Source organism: Ptychodera flava, chromosome 17, assembly GCF_041260155.1.
Source record: "Ptychodera flava strain L36383 chromosome 17, AS_Pfla_20210202, whole genome shotgun sequence".
In the NCBI taxonomy this organism is placed as follows: domain Eukaryota; kingdom Metazoa; phylum Hemichordata; class Enteropneusta; family Ptychoderidae; genus Ptychodera; species Ptychodera flava.
The window spans coordinates 28,450,475-28,466,359 of NC_091944.1; the positions used below are offsets into that span (position 1 = coordinate 28,450,475).

At 37.5% G+C, this 15,885-nt stretch overlaps 2 protein-coding genes across 2 annotated transcripts; one reads left to right on the forward strand and one right to left on the reverse strand.

Annotated features, from left to right (window-relative positions):
• Positions 1 to 2,750: 2,750 nt before the first annotated feature.
• Positions 2,751 to 4,145, reverse strand: LOC139116358 (uncharacterized). Its single transcript, XM_070678994.1, has one exon. The coding sequence runs from the start codon at positions 4,143 to 4,145 to the stop codon at positions 2,751 to 2,753; it is 1,395 nt and encodes a 464-aa protein (XP_070535095.1).
• Positions 4,146 to 7,297: 3,152 nt separating this feature from the next.
• LOC139116359 (tripartite motif-containing protein 2-like) lies at positions 7,298 to 8,797 on the forward strand. The gene has a single exon (XM_070678995.1). It carries the CDS (start codon positions 7,298 to 7,300, stop codon positions 8,795 to 8,797), a length of 1,500 nt encoding a protein of 499 aa, XP_070535096.1.
• The last annotated feature ends 7,088 nt before the right edge of the window (positions 8,798 to 15,885 follow it).

Sequence of the window (15,885 nt, forward strand, 5' to 3'; positions counted from 1 at the left end):
CCACTAGTTTTGCCTGTTTTCCCTTCAGACATGACACTACCCTACCATGTGATGAAAATACCTGTCGATTTTGTCGATTTTCTCGCCATGTCTTATTTTAAAATTAACGATCCGTTTGTTAATTTTCACATTAACAGCCAAAACACAATTAAGACACAAAACACACTAAAGCACATACAAGACAAGGTGGGTGATGTGTGAAGCCGTTTTAAAAGTAGCTTCCCCTCTCCTCGTTTTCACCAAGCCCTGTCCCCAGGACAATCAACCGATAGCTGCCCTGCCCGACCAAAAAAAACCTAAAATTACTCCCCTGCCACCTAAAATATGTCCCCTGCCCAAGCAAAATAAAATTTCCCCCGCCCTCAAAAATTGCTCCCGAATAGCTTTTTCGATGAATAGCTCCGTGGCTGCACCTTGATATATCTGAAAAGCAATTCTTTCAACTCACGGGATTGCGCAGTTTTGCCCTGTTGAATACGCAAGTGGTGTAACGCCAATAGCGTCAATTTTTGACAACAACTTCAATAATAAGAGTTCAAAGTTGCTCATTTTCTACTTCCCCTTTCCCAAAGCATTTTGAAGTATGATGCAAAGAGCTAGCCATACAAACATAATGCATTCTTTACAATATGAAGTAAGGTTTAAAATGTATTCTAGTCCGGATTGAAAATCAGTGGTCAACAGTAAGATTGGACTATACACACAGACACAGACGCACAGACACACATACAAACACACACACACAGACACACATACACAAAAGCTTTGTAACAAGTTTTACATCAGGCATTTCTACGTGATTGAAATTTAGGAACGAGCAATTTGAAAAAGAGATGAGATTTAAAGCCACAGCAAAATACTCAAAATACATCAAAATTTACAACTAAAGAAACGAGCATTATCAACGGCAGGGGCCAGAAGAGAAAATATTTCATCGGCTTTTTATTTTCGCGGGCCAATTGACTTTAACCTAAATTTCAGAGCCCCCTCCGTTGACAAGAACATTTTTGGTGCCCCAACGCATGTATATATATATATATATATATATATATATATATATATATATATATATATAAAATCTTAGAATTTGGATGGTCTCAACAAAACACAACTTATGGTTCTTACAGTGACAAGCTTTCGCCTTGTTCACAAGGCATCGTCAGGTCCAACTGATGAACAGAATCCAGGGGTAAAGTACAGCCAACGGGAAAGTACAGGTGTGAAAAAAAAGGACAATAGGGTGTTAACGGAGTTCAATGTTATGAGCAGATGACAGGAACAATAATAAAATGAGATTGAACTGGGATAGTTGGAACTCGAACGTGTCAATTACACGGTTAGAGGTGTTTCTGTGTTTAGTCCATCGGGGAACAAAGTACGTAGTTTCTTGATCCAAAACGTTTCTCTGGCATCTAAGTTGACCGGGTCTTTGTTGGTTATTTGTTCGATCGCTACAACTGTGAAGTTATCTTCTGAGTGTCCAGGACTATTATAATGAGGTGCAACTAGTGGACTTGTACTGTATTGCTGTCTTCTGATACAGCTACGATGACCACTGATACGCTGTTTGAGGATATTAGTTGTCTGTCCGACGTACATTTGTTTACATTTACTACAAATTATGCAATAAACTACCCATGATGACTTGCAGGTGAGATCGCCTCTGATGTTGAAGTGTTCTCCTGTAGAAGTGCTGGTGATGGTGTCCGTGGTCAACATGAATTTGCAATTGACGCATCGCGTAGCGTTGCATGGATGGGACGTGTTTAATCGATGACTTACTTTCTGTTTGTTGTGTACAAGGATATCACGTAGGTTTCTACATCGTCTGTACGAAATCAATGGAATTGTAGGCATGGCGTCTTCATGGTATCTGACTGCATGAGTATATGATGATGAGCGGAGACTATCTTTTTAACATCGGGACCTAATAGATTGTAATTGGTGACATATGTCAGTCTTGTTTCTGGTGATTTGGTTTTATACTGCAGTAAGTCTCTGCGATTAAGTGCGCGAACTTTGTTAATTATTGGGGCGATGTGCTTACTCTTGTATCCAGATTTAACGAGATTACTGGCGAATGTGTCAAGTCGATTTTCCATCCAATTATCTAACGAACATATCCGGCGGATACGGATAGCTCCACTATACGGTACTGAGCGGAATATGTGGGGTGGGTGACATGAGGTCGGGGAGATGTAGGATCCAGAATCTGTTGGTTTGGTGTGTAGGTCAGTTTCTAGTCTATCCCTGTGTCGTATGATGTTTACATCAAGGAATGTTCTGCTAGATTTGCTATATTCAACATCGAACTTGATTGTAGGATGGACACTGTTGATATGTTGTATATATTGTTGTAATTCGACTTCGGTGATAGTAAATAGATCAATAAGTCATCAACAAATCTTCTGTGCCACAGGGAATGAAGTGATGTACTGAGTAGAAATGACTTACGAAACCAAGTCATGTAGATATTAGCATACTTGACAGCAAATGGGATCCCCATTGCGGTGCCCGTAACTTGACGAAAATGCCCATCCTTAAATGAAAAATGGTTATTTGTCAAGATAAACTGAACAAGTTTTATAATGTCTTCAATTTGTGTCATGGTGTATCGTGAATGAAGGCGTAGAGCAGTTTCCATGGTGACGAGCCCTTCTTGGTGTGGTATGTTGGTATACAGACTGCGAACACCCATGGTAACAAGTAGTAAATCTCTCGGAAGTGGGGTATGTGTATTGTAAAAGTGGTTAAGATGGGCACGAAATTCTGTAGAATCTTGCACAAGTTCGCCCCTGCAGTAATCTGCTTCTGTGGCTGTCCAACCAAAGAGCAACTTGTCTATATGGACTATTTATATGGCTACAAATCGGTCTACCCGGTGGTATAACATGATTATAGAGTTGTTCTTGTGACAGCTTATGGATTTTCGGTAGAATGTAGAAGTATGCTTCCTTCGAATCGTCGATATTGCACAAGGCATCAAATGTGGCTTCATCAATGACGTCATGACGATAAAGAATGTTACAGTGTTCTATCAATGATTTGATGACGGACACAGTTACATCTGAATCTTCTCTTTCATAAAAATTCGTGTCATTCAGTTGTCTTCGGCATTCTTTATCGTAGTCTGTTTTATTAAGTACAACCAGAGCTCCTCCTTTGTCAGCTTTGGTGATAACTATGTTTTCATTATCTTTGAGTTCATTAAGCGCGGCGCGTTCTTGTAGTGTCAAATTGTCGACGGTGGAGTTGAAACGGGCTGGTTGATAAGCGTACACTTCGTTCAATATTTTAGAACAGTAGACATCAACAGATTTATCAATACCAGGTTTAGGCGTCCACTTCTTCGTAGGTTTATATTGTTTTAGCACATCTGGCGTTGTATCAGTGTTGTAGATGTCATCAGATTGTCGTGAGAAGTAGTGTAGAAGTCGCACTTTTCTGGTGTATGTCGCACAATCGTATACCATTCCCTTCGTATCGAGGGACTTGGGTTTCGGGCAGAAGCCCAGTCCACGGCCTAATAGATGTGTAGCGCTTTCATCCAGTTGTTTGTCACTGAGGTTGACTACCAGTCCGTTTGACCGACTTGAATGACGAATCTTGAGGTTCCTACGGTAGCGACGGTGTGCGTTAATTTTACGAGTGTTTTTGTCAAATCGACGTTGTGTCTTACCACTGTCACAGTTAGCGATGGAACTTGCATCGACAATGTTGTTTTCATCATGTTGAGTAGGTATTATCTTGAGTAATTTTGCCTTGTGACACCTTTTCATGTTTTCGTCAGTTTTTGTGATTTGCTGTTGAATTCGTCTGTTCATCCGTCTAAATAAACGTTCATTAGTTTGATTTTTGAGACGGTCGTTTAGATATTGTATTTTATCCGGAAGTTGAGTTTCAGTTAAAGTCTTGTAATGGCGTATGAGACGATTCTGAAGCTGTCTTGCTGTTTCTTCGATGATACTTGTACACTCATTTTGTAGGTTGGTATCAGCTACCGGTGGCTTGTATTTCCATACGAGTGATCTGGGAAAGCTGTTTGATTGTTTACATAACTGTAGAAACTTGGTATGGTTTTTGAATCTGGTAAGTTTGTCTGATGCTTTCCTGAGGGCACTAAATGTTTTCTGGCAGCCGTTCATGGTGGTGACAGTACAAACAGATCTGAAGATTCACAGGGGCACCACGTCACAAGGACACAAGATAATACAGCACAGCGATGTGTACAGGCCACCAACGTTTGTTACTCACCACCAGATGTCGGTTGTGTCAATGTCTGATCAATGATCCACAGAGCCTAATCCAACATAGTAAATGTAAAACAAAACCTTAGAATTTGGATGGTCTCAACAAAACACAACTTATGGTTCTTACAGTGACAAGCTTCGCCTTGTTCACAAGGCATCGTCAGGTCCAACTGATGAACAGAATCCAGGGGTAAAGTACAGCCAACGGGAAAGTACAGGTGTGAAAAAAAAGGACAATAGGGTGTTAACGGAGTTCAATGTTATGAGCAGATGACAGGAACAATAATAAAATGAGATTGAACTGGGATAGTTGGAACTCGAACGTGTCAATTACACGGTTAGAGGTGTTTCTGTGTTTAGTCCATCGGGGAACAAAGTACGTAGTTTCTTGATCCAAAACGTTTCTCTGGCATCTAAGTTGACCGGGTCTTTGTTGGTTATTTGTTCGATCGCTACAACTGTGAAGTTATCTCTGAGTGTCCAGGACTATTATAATGAGGTGCAACTAGTGGACTTGTACTGTATTGCTGTCTTCTGATACAGCTACGATGACCACTGATACGCTGTTTGAGGATATTAGTTGTCTGTCCGACGTACATTTGTTTACATTTACTACAAATTATGCAATAAACTACCCATGATGACTTGCAGGTGAGCTCGCCTCTGATGTTGAAGTGTTCTCCTGTAGAAGTGCTGGTGATGGTGTCCGTGGTCAACATGAATTTGCAATTGACACATCGCGTAGCGTTGCATGGATGGGACGTGTTTAATCGATGACTTACTTTCTGTTTGTTGTGTACAAGGATATCACGTAGGTTTCTACATCGTCTGTACGAAATCAATGGAATTGTAGGCATGGCGTCCTTCATGGTATCTGACTGCATGAGTATATGATGATGAGCGGAGACTATCTTTTTAACACGGGACCTAATGGATTGTAATTGGTGACATATGTCAGTCTTGTTTCTGGTGATTTGGTTTTATACTGCAGTAAGTCTCTGCGATTAAGTGCGCGAACTTTGTTAATTATTGGGCGATGTGCTTACTCTTGTATCCAGATTTAACGAGATTACTGGCGAATGTGTCAAGTCGATTTCCATCCAATTATCTAACGAACATATCCGGCGGATACGGATAGCTCCACTATACGGTACTGAGCGGAATATGTGGGGTGGGTGACATGAGGTCGGGGAGATGTAGGATCCAGAATCTGTTGGTTTGGTGTGTAGGTCAGTTTCTAGTCTATCCCTGTGTCGTATGATATATATATAATATATATATATATATATATATATATATATATATATATATATATATATATATATATATATATATATATATATATATATATATATATATATATATATATATATATATGAATTTCACCTAAAAGTGTAATTTCATTGTATGTGTAGTCTAATGTGCAAACTATGAACTATGTTGTGCCCAAATACATATGTGCATTTATATATGTTTGACAATTGATGTAATGTACTTCACTAGGATATGGTGATAAGAAGGGTATATGCGAACAAGAAATTTGAATTTGGAATTTCACCAAAAGTGACATTTCACTTCACTCAATTCACATGCATGCATGCATGAGGTAGGTATGTAGGTATGTAGGTCTAGGTAGGTATGTAGGTAGGTATGTAGGTATGTAGGTACTTGTGTCTATGTATCTATGTATCTATGTGAGTGGTTTAATGAAACAATATCCACCAATGAACATGCTTCTTGTACCATTAATCACGGCCATATTGATTAGTTTTTCCGCCCTCTAAAGTCCAGAAGTTCTGCTCACACAAGGTTATAAATTTTGGTTGACACCACACAAGCACGTCACGGATGTCCGGGACTGGCAATAACCCACATTTTTTTGTTATCAGACAATTCAAACGTTTATTGCCTCTGCGCTTTTATGGCTACATTGAATGTACATGTATTATAATTTCAAAGCCAGGGAAAAGCAACACTGTTTCAAATATTGTCGGGAAAATGTATGAAGATTTTAAAACAAAACACTCTCCTCCGAAAATGTCGGAAAACGAGCGGGAGCGAAAACAAATGAAACCTTGCCGTCCATGCCTTTTGACTTCTGTGTATCGTAAATACTGGTGTCGTTGTCATGGTGCGCATTGTAGTGACGTCGATCAAGTTGTTGGTCTTGCAGACCACCTATGTCAGGAGTAAAATTGTCATCAAATTGCCATCAGGTGTTCAACAAATGTTTTCCGATACAAAGAATTTATTATTCAAATTGAAAGTACATTGTATGATAAGGCGTCCGATATTGCTCAAAACCAGTGAAGATCGCTTCTGGCACAAAATAAGTTGACTCGAAGAAAAATGGCTGCAATGTCTGAAACCAGATTTCTGGAAGAAATTGACCAAGATTTTCTGTGTTGTCCAATATGTCGCGAACAGTACAAGTCTCCCAAAATCCTTCAATGTCTGGATACGTTCTGCGAACCATGTTTACTCAAATTGGTAAAAGGAAAACGATTTGTAAAGTGTCCTGTATGTAGACAGAAACGTTACCTTCCTGTTGGAGGAGTTAGAGATCTAAAATCCCACTCCTTTATGAGCAACTTGATTGAGAAGTTTAATCAACGGATGAAGGCAGTTCAAAATGTTGAGACCAATTGTGAAGGATGTCAAAGGGATACTGCCACTGCAAGGTGTGTAGACTGCAACTATGATCTCTGTGATTCCTGCGCCACTTCTCATGAAAATCTGCCCATCTCAAGGACTCATAGACTTATGAAAATTGACGATTACAGGAGAGCTATAATTTCAGGTGAATTGATAGTACCTGTGGTGGAATATTGTAGTAAACACAGTGACAGCAAGATTGAATTTTACTGTGAAACCTGTCAAGTACCTGTTTGTTCGAAATGTACAATAGTCGAACACCGCATACCAGAGCACAATCACAGGAACTTGAAGGATGCAGCAGATGAGTATCTTACAGACTTGAAACATATTGTCGACGAACTGAAAGTAAAAGCACGGGAACTGAAAAGAAAAACATACTGGCCAAGGAAATGCAAAGGGAACTAGTTGAGCAGTACAGAAACGAGGAAAGAAAGGTAAGGACGAAAGCAGAAGAAATGATTCAAGAAGTGCGGAGACAAGAGAAGATTCTGCTAGATGAATTAAATAAACTGTACAAGCCGAAAGGAGAGGCAGCACGGGTAGACATAGAAGAATCAGAACTAAATCATGGAATTATTATCAGTGTTAAGAACTACATAGTGACCCTGATGCATCACGGTAATGAGATGCATCTGCTTTCGACAAAGGGCGATGTAGATTCTCGTGCAAAACAACTTATTGCTAGCGAAACAAAACCACAAACACAGCATGATGTAGTCATCTTTGAGCCAAGTGAAACATTCCAACAATCTGAACTTCTCGGGACACTGAAATCAAACATCTGTATTTCAAACTGCACAGTTGAACACTTCCCTAAACCAATCATGAAAGGTGACTCTGTTAATGTAGTAATCAAAACAATGGATTCAACAAGAAATCAAGTCATCCCAACCGAGCCAGTAATAGGGAGGGTCAGAAAACCTGACAAGTCTTTGGAGGACATTGACGTATTTGACAACAGAGACGGTACACATAATGTGTTACTGAATGGGCAAATGGAAGGCAAGTATGAACTTACATTGACAGTAGGAGGTCAACAAATACCAGGCTGTCCTGTCGTCATTACTGTTGTTAAAGGGTTGGTAAATACTGTTCACGGAACAGCCATTGAAGATATAAAGTTCAACTGCCCGATGAGTGTGGCAAAAAACCGGAGGGGTGAACCTGTTATAGCTGACACCGAAAATCACAGATTAATAACAATTGGGAACAGTAATCTACAGAAAATCAAAACATTTACAAAATTTCATAGACCCTTTAGGCCACGTGACATAGCTATAGCAAGTGACAATACACATTACACTTTAGATAGCAATAACACCCAGGTAGTCGCCAGTGATGAGGATGGCAATGTTTTGAGATGCTTTGGACAAAATGAGTTGAGAAATCCCTATGGAATAGCTGTTAACCCTATAAATGGCAATGTGTATGTGACAGACCGTCGCAAAGGCTGTGTCAAAATTTATACTAAATTGGGTAAATATCTGAGATCATTTGGGTCAGAAGGTAGTGGTGAAGGGCAATTCAATTGGCCCTGGGGTATAGTAGTAGGAAGTACCGGAATGGTATTTGTAGCAGACTACAATAACCAACGTATCCAGGTATTTGATTCGCGAGACAAGTATTTATATTCCTTTGATTGTGAGAGTGGGGATGGTCAACTGAGAGCGCCAAAGGGAATTTCGCTTGAGGGCGATAGATATGTGTATGTTAGCGCGAACCCTGAGTTCCTACTGCAGTTTGATATGAGTGGTCAGTTAGTTTGTCGTTGTGAGAGTGGTGTTGGTTTGCTGAACCAGCCCGCCGGTATTGCAGTGACAGATGATGTACCATGTAGGGTGGTTGTAGCTGATAGCTATAACAACTGCATCAGAGTTTTCGTGCTTTGAACTGAAAAATACCGGTAACGCCATAAGGTCATTTCAAGATATTCAGAAAACGTATTTGTAAGAAATATTCAGACAGTGGAACTCTCACAATTCTGTATTGAGCAGTACCAATTTTGATGCCTCTTTTAACGTTGTAAAATGTATGTTTTGGCCATTGTGAATATTACAATATTATTTAGTATGTTCATTTCTCGAAAGAGTAATGAAAAATTCAAGAGGCCATTAAAATTCCGGCGTCACTAAATTTGGGCTTATTTACTTTAACAATCAATAAATTTGCATGTTGATTCTGGTCAGTTATGTAATGATGAACTTTTCTAGACTTCATCAAAATATATTTGTAACATTTTGAAGCTTTCATTTTGAAGACATACTGTATAAAAGAACTTGCGGAATGGCTTTGTGACAAGTAGCTTACCCCAAGTTTGCATTGTATTATGAATAACAAGGCTTTGCATTGTCGCTAATGTTGAATCCTTGAGTAGAGAATGTAACTTTCAATTAAAGGAAAAGGAAGTGTGGTTACTCGCAAAAAAACGTTGCACAAGAAACTAAGCTTTACAGTTTTCACTGGAAATTTACTATTCGTAGATTACCAAATTGTGTTAAGCTTTTTCACTGGAAAAAAATTGATTGTCCTTTATGTAAACCTTGCCAAGTATACGACACTTATAAGCATATATTTTGGGAATGTATTGTCGCAAAAATATACGGAGTTTTACGGAGAAAGTAACAAGTAAGATATTACAAATGCCATTTGAGTTAAAGTTTGTATAGTTAATTGCACGAGTAGGTGTGCTGTTACAGTTGTAATCACCACACTTATGGTCAGGAACTTGTAAACATCACGAGGCCGAAGGCCGAGTGATGTTTACAAGTTCCTGACCATAAGTGTGGTGATTACAACTGTAACAGCTCACCTACGAGGTGCGATTAACGACTTATACCACGAAAAACAGGCCAATCTTCTCTAAAATTTGAAAATTACTGTCAATAAATCGTCTGCTTTTCATTTGAATACCCACAATGGAATGGAGTGACCAATTGTACCTTGAAAGGTTCACAGAGGTCATTATGCACCTGGCACGCGAGTTTGGGAGAATGACCTATCCAAGACAAGTAAGGGCTCTGGTCAACTGCAAATCTGCATTTGAATAAGGGCTACAGAGAGGTATAATGCACCTGTGTAGAAGGAAACTGTTTTAGTCTGATTGGTTAAATAAAATGGCTTGCCTTACTCTGTCGCATTGGCTAGTGGCTAGCGAGAAGGAATTCAATCTGTAGATGCATGTGATTGCCTCGTGGATGCATCAGGCTTTCAATACCTTTTCGTGTTTTCGACTGGTCAAGATGGACCTTGTCAACTTGTCTGATCTGATGACCCACGAGACTTCCTAGAGTTCCATGGACGGCCATGTAAAAACAACCAAAGTGGATTCTACACGGGCAAACTGCCCTATGAGAGCACCCGCTACTACGGAGCGCATAAAATCCAAGATGTGTACTTCAAGTACGTGGCGATTAACACCGGACGGGATTATACTATCGATGACCCTTGCCAAGGGATAATCAAGTTCTCCTGCCAGAAAATATACGTCTTTACACAAAGCAAATGTGCAAGATGGCTTGGCCAGACTGCCAGCACACTTGATATTCTGACAAGGTAATTTATTCTTTTACTAAAATATTTATACACAAAACGAATTCTGTAAAGTTATAAAATTAAATTCATTGACCAAACAGTTTGTTGTGTGTGTGGCAGTATCACAGAATTTCTTTCGACTATTCCACAAACATTACAAAAAGGCTGTACTTATTTCCATGATATTTGTCACATATGTCTTGGTTTGATAATTTCAGGTGAATGCGGCAACATCTCTGTACCATCAGGGATTCGATGAGCAGCTTATCAAAGAACAAACAGGTCACAGAACAGATGACGGTTTACGCGCCTCAAATGTACGTCTACTGCACGAAAAAAGCATGTGTCAAATATATTACTACCACCTTCATCTAGTGTTAAATCAAAGGAATCTGTAAGTAAACCAGTTTCTCAAGTTACGACAAAACAAAGTAACAAAATAGACAAGATTGGTCCAACCCTAGAAGACGCCGAATCTAAAGATGGACAGTCTTCATCAACAAATTATGTTGCTTACATTGAGCATGTTCCAAAGAAAGTTAAAATTGAATTATAAAATGTGATGCTATAACATATCAGTAGAACAAATCGTCTTCATTTTGTTTTGAATGTGTGTGAATGCTTTAGACATCTCGACTTGACGTCTACTGCACGAAAAAAGCATGTGTCAAATATATTACTACCACCTTCATCTAGTGTTAAATCAAAGGAATCTGTAAGTAAACCAGTTTCTCAAGTTACGACAAAACAAAGTAACAAAATAGACAAGATTGGTGCAACCCTAGAAGACGCCGAATCTAAAGATGGACAGTCTTCATCAACAAATTATGTTGCTTACATTGAGCATGTTCCAAAGAAAGTTAAAATTGAATTATAAAATGTGATGCTATAACATATCAGTAGAACAAATCGTCTTCATTTTGTTTTTGAATGTGTGTGAATGCTTTTAGTGGCGCGGCATAACCAAAATTTTCATAACAATTGTGCATTTTGTGATAAAAGCATGAAATTTGGTAGGAATGTAGATTATCATAATATGAATCAATTTGGATACCGAGCCACCACAGGTTGAGCCTCGTTCTGGTGTGGCGGCCATTTTTAAATATGGCGACCATCAGTCACTATAAAATCCCATAGTTGCTGCTTACGGATGATTGTGTGGGGAATAGTGGACGTATTTCCATCATAAATGCCCATTTAGATCACTATTTGCATATTTTTATTGTTTTAAAATCAATTTGGATACCAAGCCTTAAGCATAGAGCCTCGTTCTGGTGTGGCGGCCATTTTTAAACAGAGCGATCATCAATTACTGTAAAATTCCATAGGTGCTTTTTTAAGGATGATTCTGTGGTGAATAGTGAATGCATTACCATCATAAATGCATATTCAGATTTCTATTTGCATTTTTTTATTGTTTCATTATTTCATTTTCTCAGAAAAGTGGGTTCTCTTGATAAAATTATTGACAATATGGCTGCCACAAGGCCTAAATGGAAGATTCAAAATTGCAAAATTTAATGTTTTTTGACGATGAGCAGCTGTTAGCTATTGTGTAAGTAGACTATCAGTAGGTACTGTTCAGAGTTTTTTTTATTTTAATCTTATTTGTAATCGTTGATGCACCATTTTTAACCATTTTTTAGGCTCGTAGATGGTACGTGTGCATCCTCACACGTACACGTGCGACACTCATCAGCTTTTGCAAACTATTGGCCTAGATCGGCCCGTGGCTGTGGTGGGGAGGATATGAGGCGTCCAAGTGTAAGAACAGCCTGTCCCATGTTCTTCCAATGGATTGGGTGTTCTTGAGTACAACGGCGAATATGTGCAATATTTTGATATTCTAATTATCGTTTCTAAACTTTATAATTAGCCATTGGCTAGTTTTGCAGAGCGTTCTTGATCATAATTCCTAACATGGAAAATTGTGCAGGGGATTTAACCCAATCTCTCACTCTTGTTCATCTACATTCATACGTAGGCCTACATACAAAAAACATAATAATATTTACTGTATAACAAATCTTTAAGTTTTAACATTTTTGGGAAAATCTCTTATATATCCCATTATTGTCAATGTTAGAGATTTATCATGTAAACTACAATTAGTAAATTAGTGGCGCCGTTTAAAATTTGACCACGTGGAGAACACGAACATATTTTTATATTATTTTTTGGCTAAATATATTATGTTTTATACATTACTTTTCGTAATTCATTTAACATAAAACTGATCTTGTGTAATTTGATATAAATTTCATGATTTACAAATTAGTTTAAGAGTTATTTTAACGTCACGTCAATGGTCTATTGCATAAATATAGATTCATGCCCATCATATTTTGAACATCGTATATTTTGGTACTAATTTCTTGATAGTACATAATTTGTTATTCAAATGCAAAAACGGGGTACCATAGTCATTAAATGGTATTACTCAACTTTCTTTCGTTTTAACAAACATGAAAGGTAGGGAAAGCAAAGTTCAAACACAATCCTACACTTTTGTCAGTGATGTCCGTGCTTGGCACTTCCCAGACCTGTGCTTGCTTTTGCATGGCTTGTCAGCTGGCAAATATTTTATTCCTTTCCATGGTGTTTACATAGGCTAAGACAAGTTTAAACGACAATTCTGAGATTGAACATAAACCTCAAAGAGTTTACGTAGTTAAGTAATCATAATAAACAAATTGCACATTCAGTGCTATAGAATTACAGGAAAGTTATTCCCAAATTTTGAACGTTTTGAACATGTCAGCGTAGCTAAATTTGAGCTGCTTTATAAAGTTTAGAGGCAATAATTAGATCGACTGCGTATCGGATACATGCTTTTAAACTATAGAAAATCCTTTTAAACTTGAGTTAATTCTTAAAGATCATAAGCGATAATTAGATCTGCTCAACATCGTATATATCCTGGAAATATTTTACTGAAGAATGCCTAGCTAAACCTGAGCTAATTTATAACGTTTTAAACGATAATTAAATCGACTAAATATCGACTAAATATTGGACATATCTAGGAAAAAGTATTTAATAAGGCTAACTAACTTCTGCTTATATATGAAGTTTAGAAACTATCATTAGAGCAGTTAAGTATTAGGCATATTCATAGTTTTTTTAATGAAGAAAGCCAAGGTATCTGACGTATACATATGGAAACTTTGCAAATTCATGAAGTTTAGAAAAGATTATTAGAGCAGCTAAATATCAGATATATCCATAATATTTTGTTAATGAAGAGATTGCAGCTTTCTGACTTATCTATACACGTTTTTCTTCAGGTATGCCAAGGTAAACTTGATGTAATGTATAATGATTAGAAACGATTATTGGATCAGCTAAACTGTTCCTATTGCCATGTCTTGGTACTCCCCAAAGATGATCCAACGGCTACTAAATCATATTATCTTCCCTTTAAAGGTTCATGTTCATGTCATATTTTTCACATACGTCTGTTACAAACAAAACAGATTTTATATAAGCATTATATTGCCTTCTGTATTATGTGTAGCGAAAAATGGTAGAATGTAAGATAAGCCGTAATTTTCGATTTAATCTTTTGGGGTATTGGGTAAGTCTTGGTCCTATTTCATGAAAACTATAAAGGATATTGCATATCACAATATGTCATCTTAAAGAAAAATAAATCGCTTTACTAATGAAACCCCATAAACCAGGTTATGTATAAGTTAGGCTTGAAGACTGGTTTAACAAAAATATTAGTAAGTCTCAAAATCGTGATTTTACAATGCCCTTCTAAACATGACTTATTTTTTTCTGTTAAAAGTCTATTTCATATTTGTGACGTGTCCCAGTAGTAAATAAAAGAGTTTTCATATAAGGCATGGCCTTTTATTATATGTCTAGGTGAAAGGGTTGTAGAATTTGAGATAAGCAGTGACATTAATTTTGAATAAAGTTTGGGGTATGGGGTAAGTTTTGGTCATGTTTTATAAAAACAGTGGAAGATATTGCATATTACAATATGTCATCTGAAAGAAGAATAAAATTACTTTCTAATATTACCCCAGAGGCTACGTTATGTTAAAATATAAAGTCAGCAGATGACTTACAAGGAAGCATGCTTAATAGAAAAGATGCGATTCACAATACTTTGACATTAAGGTACCCTTCAGAACATGACCGTAACAGTCATTGCATCCAATATTTTTGCTGTTAAAAGTCTATTTCATATTTTTACATATTCTTGTAGCAAATTTAACAGATTTCATACAAAGCATTGCCCATTGTAATATGTCTACGTACAAATTAGTAGAATTTGAGATCAGCAGTGACAGTAATTTGCAATATAAAGTTTTGGGTACGGGGTAAGTTTTGGTCATATTTTATGAAAACTATGGAAGATATTGCATATTACAATAATTCATCTAAAAGAAGAATAAAACTACTTTTAATGCTACCCTATAAGCCTTGTTATATTAAAAAATAAGCTCAGCGGATGACTTAAAAGAAGACAGGTTTATCGAAAACGCATTCGAGTTGGCAATACTGTGATTTTGCGGTACCCTTCAAAATATGATCGGTAGAGCTATAGCATCCCAATATTTTTTTATGTCAAAAGTCTATTTCACATGATTAACATGTCCCTGTAGCAAATAAAACAGATATCATACAAAGCATTGCCTTTTGTATTATGCCAAGGTAAAACATTGGTAGAATTTGAGATTCGCTATAATTTGCATTGCAAACTCTGGGGTATCGGGTAAGTTTTGGTCCTATTTAATAAAACAATCTATGGAAGATATTGCATATTACATATGTCATTTTAAAGAGGAATAAATTTCCATTCTTATGATACCCAACAAGTCAGGTTATGTTGAAAAAAGCTTAGCAGATGACTTACGAGTACTAACAGAAAAATGCACGTGGGTATGCACAAAATGGTGATTTTGCGGTACTCTTCAAAACACGACTGTAACAGTTATTGCATCCCATTATTTTTTCTGTTAAAAATTTATTTCGCATTCTAGGGATCCCAAGCTTCTATAAATACAGCTTTGTTATCCTAGAGGTGCATGTAGACCCCTCTAGCCTACGGAATAATATTTCTTGACTGCTGACATAGTGTCATCCTTTGATAGGATCTAATACCGTGCAGTTTATGCACAAGAATTGTGTTTTTGTCTGTATTTACCCGTTTAACAAGTCAGGCGATGAAGAGAAGTTGAAAAAAGTTGCAAATCACTCTTCCCATAGTTTCTAATTGAAAATATGCAACCAAAATTACTCAACGCATTCTGCACTTGACGTTTACTAGGTGAAAATACCTTGTCTGGCGGCCATTTGAAAAATGGCTGCCATGGCAACGCTTCAACAGATTTTCAGTGGCTGGCTCGGTATCTGAATTTGTTTAACATATATTAAGACACATCTGAGCCAAGTTGGGTGCTTTTATCACAAAATGCACAATGGGTTTGCC

Coding starts and splice junctions, on each gene's coding strand:
- LOC139116358 (XM_070678994.1), bottom strand. CDS start 4,145: ATGAACGGCTGCCAGAAAACATTTAGTGCCCTCAGGAAAGCATCAGAC.
- LOC139116359 (XM_070678995.1), top strand. CDS start 7,298: ATGCAAAGGGAACTAGTTGAGCAGTACAGAAACGAGGAAAGAAAGGTA.